General features: G+C 28.8%; 1 protein-coding gene and 1 long non-coding RNA gene across 2 annotated transcripts; one reads left to right on the top strand and one right to left on the bottom strand.

The window, feature by feature from the left end:
* Window positions 1-1722: 1722 nt before the first annotated feature.
* On the top strand, window positions 1723-3123 carry LOC117128456. Its single transcript, XR_004451755.1, has 2 exons — window positions 1723-2541; window positions 3094-3123. It is a non-coding gene; the product is annotated as an uncharacterized LOC117128456 (long non-coding RNA).
* A 307-nt stretch (window positions 3124-3430) lies between these two features.
* On the bottom strand, window positions 3431-5839 carry LOC103838543 (disease resistance protein RPP5-like). The gene is made up of 2 exons (XM_009114988.2): window positions 4153-5839; window positions 3431-3545 (listed from the first exon to the last, which is right to left on the bottom strand). Exons 1-2 carry the CDS (start codon window positions 4632-4634, stop codon window positions 3431-3433), a joined length of 597 nt encoding a protein of 198 aa, XP_009113236.1. The 5' UTR covers window positions 4635-5839.

The following is a 5839-nucleotide window of genomic DNA, read 5'->3' as shown; positions in this document are numbered from 1 at the left end:
CAAAATAGTTTTTATAAATACGAAAAATAATAAAATAGTGTTTATAAATAAAAAAAATGTTTTATAAATACAAAATTAGTTTTATAAATATAAATATTTTTATAAATATGAAATCATCTTTCTATAAATACAAAATAGTTTTTATAAATACAAAAAATAAGAAAATAGTGTTTATAAATCAAAAAATGTTTTATAAATACAAAATTAGTTTTATAAATATAAATATTTTTATAAATATGAAATCATCTTTTTATAAATACAAAATAGTTTTTATAAATACAAAAAAATAATAAAATAGTGTTTATAAATCAAAAATGTTTTATAAATACAAAATTAGTTTTATAAATATAAATATTTTTATAAATATGAAATCATCTTTTTATAAATACAAAATAGTTTTTATAAATACGAAAAATAATAAAATAGTGTTTATAAATCAAAAAAATGTTTTATAAATACAAAATTAGTTTTATAAATATAAATATTTTTATAGATATGAAATCATCTTTTTTAAAAACAAAATAGTTTTTATAAATACAAAAAATAATAAAATAGTGTTTATAAATAAAAAAAAAATGTTTTATAAATACAAAATTAGTTTTAATAAATATAAATATTTTTATAAATATGAAATCATCTTTTATAAATCCAAAAATCAAATTTATATACAAAAAAACGTTTTGTATATTTAAAAATAGTTTTTATAAATACAAAAAATAATAAAATAGTGTTTATAAATCAAAAAAATGTTTTATAAATACAAAATTAGTTTTAATAAATATAAATATTTTTATAAATATGAAATCATCTTTTATAAATCCAAAAATCGAATTTATATACAAAAAACGGTTTGTAAAATCCAAAATCGATTTTATAAATACAAAAATAATAAAAACATTTATAAAAAAGTTCTAAATCAATTCAACACAACAAATTATCCAACCAAATCACAATTCTAAACCTATTACACAACCAAATCACAATCCTAACCAATCACCCTAACAAAAATCTAACAAAATCATCAAATCTACTTAAGAACCTAACAAATAGAACCTAAGAGAGTGAGATAGGGTCCTTACATGATTTGTGTAGGAATAGAGAGGATTCGCCGGAGAGATCGTCGCGAGAGAAGGGGGAAATCGCCGGAAGAAGAGAGAGATCGCCGGAGGAAGAAGAAGTGTTTCGTTTCTATAAAACCTAGGGTCCGACGGAAACTATCCGTCGGAATTTCCTCGGTATTTTCAATTTCAATTTTCGCGAAATATTTGGCGGCTTGTTTGCCCGGTTAAATGAAAATATTCCGAAGAAATTCCGACGGCCACTTAAATATCCATCGGAATTTCCTCGGAATATTCCGAGGAAATTCCGAGGAACACAAGTTTGGGGTTTCAAAAAATCAATTTTTTTTGCCCTATATCATTTTTTATACAAATGCAATGCATACCATTGAGGAATCTTTGTATAGATGATCATAAACCATGAAATAACAAAATTTCAAAACGAATTGTTAGTATTCCCTTTACCGTTCATTAAAGTGTATAAGTGTTTCTCTTATGTTGTGGGGATTTCGTTCATACAATCGGAAAAGTGTTTATTATAGGGTAAGAAACAAATTTTTGACTTCATAATCACTCTAAGACACTTAATGAGGGTTATATAAGTGTTATTCAAACCGCAAAACATTGTTTTCGGTTTAAAAACCCTACTTCCTCGGAATTTCCTCGGAATATTCCGAGGAAATTCCGAGGAACGCATGTTTGGGGTTTCAAAACATCAAATTTTTTTTGCCCTATATCATTTCTTATACAAATGCAATGCATACCATTGAGGAATCTTTGTATAGATGATCATAAACCATGAAATAACAAAATTTCAAAACGAATTGTAAGTATTCCCTTTACCGTTCATTAAAGTGTATAAGTGCTTCTCTTATGTTGTGGGGATTTCGTTCATACAATCGGAAAAGTGTTTATTATAGGGTAAGAAACAAATTTATGACTTCATAATCACTTTAAGACACTTAATAAGGGTTATATAAGTGTTATTCAAACCGCAAAACGTTGTTTTCGGTTTAAAAACCCTACTTCCTCGGAATTTCCTCGGAATATTCCGAGGAAAAACAAGTGTTCCTCGGAATTTCCTCGGAATATTCCGAGGAACGCATGTTTGGGGTTTCAAAACATCAAATTTTTTTGCCCTATATCATTTCTTATACAAATGCAATGCATACCATTGACGAATCTTTGTATAGATGATCATAAACCATGAAATAACAAAATTTCAAAACGAATTGTAAGTATTCCCTTTACCGTTCATTAAAGTGTATAAGTGTTTCTCTTATGTTGTGGGGATTTCGTTCATACAATCGGAAAAGTGTTTATTATAGGGTAAGAAACAAATTTTTGACTCCATAATCACTCTAAGACACTTAATAAGGGTTATATAAGTGTTATTCAAACCGCAAAACGTTGTTTTCGGTTTAAAAACCCTACTTCCTCGGAATTTCCTCGGAATATTCCGAGGAAATTCCGAGGAACGCATGTTTGGGGTTTCAAAACATCAAATTTTTTTGTCCTATATCATTTCTTATACAAATGCAATGCATACCATTGAGGAATCTTTGTATAGATGATCATAAACCATGAAATAAAAAAATTTCAAAACGAATTGTAAGTACGTATTCCCTTTACCGTTCATTAAAGTGTATAAGTGTTTCTCTTATGTTGTGGGGATTTCGTTCATACAATCGGAAAAGTGTTTATTATAGGGTAAGAAACAAATTTTTGATTTCATAATCAGTCTAAGACGACACTTAATAAAGGTTATATAAGTGTTATTCAAACCGTAAAACGTTGTTTTCGGTTTATAAACCCTACTTCCTCGGAAAAGTCTCGGACTATTCCGAGGAAATACCTAAATCCTATTATCCCTCGGAATTTCCTCGGAATTTTTAAAATTCCCCAAGGACTCTGTAGCGGCTATAATATATCCTCGGATATTCGTCGGTGTTTTCCGAGGAATATTATTTCCTCGGTATTTCATCGGTATATTCCGAGGAAATGCCAAGGAAACCCAAATTTTGGTTTTCCTCAGAATTTCCTCGGAAATTCGTCGGAATATTCCGAGGATTTCATTTTCCGTCAGAATGTCCATCAGAATTACGCTATTTTCTTGTAGTGATGTATTGAAAAAGTCACATTTATAAATAATAATACTGATTCAATCTGTCATATTTGGTGTGATAATATGTTTACAAAATTTATAATAATCAATATAACTAATCAAATTCTTACATGATTGAAGCTAATTGAAAAATGATTATTCAGAAATCAAAATAATAAAAGAATTTTCTACTGTCAAATTAAGTTAAATAAACAGAAAAGAAAACACGCTTTGTTATGTCTCATTTATTATTGTATTATTGATTGACCTATGTAGCTATGTGCTTGTACGTAGGGTTGATGCTCCGGAGTCTCGCCTCTTCAACGTCTAACAAGTTATTCGTGACTGCATCCGATGCCTTGGCCAAGAACTCTGACCAGTCTCTACACAACAGTTTTACGCATAAGTTAGTTTTATCAAGCTTATCTTTTTAGGGTTTCCGACAAGCATCAAAGTTTTTATTTTGAACATGACAAGCATCAAAGTTCATATATCGATTTTTCTACTATATAAAAAATCAATAACCAATGATAAAAAAAAAGAAATAATCAATGAGAGACCATAAGTTTTTCTTATAACCAAAGATCATTCTAAGCTGACATCGGGGTTATCCTACTGTTTAAAGCTTCTATAAGTAGATAAGCTAGCGCTACGTATTAGTTTATTGGTTATGAAATAATTAATGAATTATAAACATTATATTTGACTGTTTCAAACGTTGTGTTTGCTAGGCAAAAACTATACTTAGTACTACATGAGTGCATATTTCTGGTGTTTTAATGAACTTTCTTTGTAAACCTTCAAATACGAAACGTTAACACAATCAATATTCCATTTGTATTTATATAAATACATAAACGAAAATGTTCTACAAAAAGTGTTATATTTATGTTTATTCTCTTAAGCTTACCGATAATTAGTTTAACATAAGTTAGAAAAAAAATGAAACTATGTATTGCATATAAAAAAAATTGAACCCCAAGAGCATACCCATTAGATGTATCAAACGTGAGTCCTACGGTGTATTTTGCTTCCTCGAGGGCCAACCGGAACCTCCGAATCTCGGCAGCTGGACGTGTCCTGTCGTCCTTAACGCATAGTTCTGATGGCTTGACATCGCAAAAGATTGGGATAACTCTTTTCTTGCTCTCCATGAGCATGGTGAGTTCATGGAGACAGAAGTAAGAGTCACAGTAACGGGGTGAAAAAACCGCAATACCAGCACTGCATTCTTTGATTGCTGCATTGATCTCCACGAAAAGTTTATCCCCAGGCTTTAAATTCTTACTATCCAAAAAAGAATTCAAACCTAGACTGGTGAATCGATCATATAATAGGCCTGAAATAGTCTTCTTGGTATCGATCCCGCGATGATTGATGAAAATATCACATGGGTTTTGGTTACGTAGGGTTGGGTTTGCTAAGTATCTTGTGCATGCGATTTTTGAACAAGGTACTGACAAACGTTGCATCGATCAAATTTGAACTGAAGAGAAAAATGAAATAAATCACAAGAATTATTCAGAGATTATGAGAACTATTTTTATTTAACCTTGTTTAAAAAAGAAACAGTAATGGATCGTAAGAAGAATTGGTTTTAGACTGGCAAGAAATAGATATATGTGTTTATTTATAATGGTTTTAGCTATGGTTTGTAAATATTGGTTCTTCTCTCGCTGGTATTCAAGGAAGAATTCAACCTTTCATTTTCTAACATTTAGACTTCAAGAAAACACTTGGTGTGATTCCAAACTTGGGAAACAAATATTTTTGAAACGTTTTTTTTTCTCTCTTTGACTTGCAAGTATTTGCGTCTTCTTTCATGTAGTTTGAAGAGAAAACAAAAAAACCTTCAAAGACGTATATGCTTTTATATCAAAAGTATTCTAGTTACTTTTCCGTTGTTGTAAAGCATCAGGAAAAAGAAGTAAAACATTCTTTGAAACGGTCACCATCCCAAAAACAAAATACTTAAATAGTACTCCCTGAATGCTACGTTAATGCACTAAATTAAAAAGCTGTATCAGCATATAAAATAATAAGTTCATATTAACAAATCAATAACGTGATATAAATATATATATGGTTGCTTAAACAAACAAAACTTTATAAAATATCTCATGTCTATAACTCAGATTTACCGTTTACGGTTGATAATGCATTAGTTGTTCTGGGGACAAATGATTATTTTTGTGAGAGAAATAAATCATATATAGTTGACAAAAGTATCATATATAAACAGCAAAATCATTATTTTGTGAGAGAAAAACTGCATAATCGGATTTATGGTTGGACATTAACTTCTTTTTTTGGTGAAACGAAATTTTTATTAAACCATTGACAACAACTTTGTTATATCCTGTTTTAGAAAATCCAAAAATATATGACTGCAAAACTTATCTCTATAATATTATTTGAGAAGTCAGTTTCTTATGTGTCGCGCTCACGTTAATTTTCATGATGGTTGATTACACTGATACCCTTAATGAATTAAAATTATTACATTTAAATACTATTATTGATTATTTTTTTATTTTCCTTTTTAAAATTTTCTAAATAACATATATAATAAAAAAGGAAACATTTATAAAGTTTTAAAAAAAATTTAAAACGAAAATATATGTATATATAATATGATTTCATTAAAAAGAAAGTTCACAAAATAGAAATATTCCAT

This window comes from Brassica rapa, chromosome A09 (genome assembly GCF_000309985.2).
Source record: "Brassica rapa cultivar Chiifu-401-42 chromosome A09, CAAS_Brap_v3.01, whole genome shotgun sequence".
In the NCBI taxonomy this organism is placed as follows: Eukaryota; Viridiplantae; Streptophyta; class Magnoliopsida; order Brassicales; family Brassicaceae; genus Brassica; species Brassica rapa.
The sequence above is the reverse complement of the archived record's forward strand: the minus strand, read 5'-3'. Positions and strand labels throughout refer to the sequence as shown.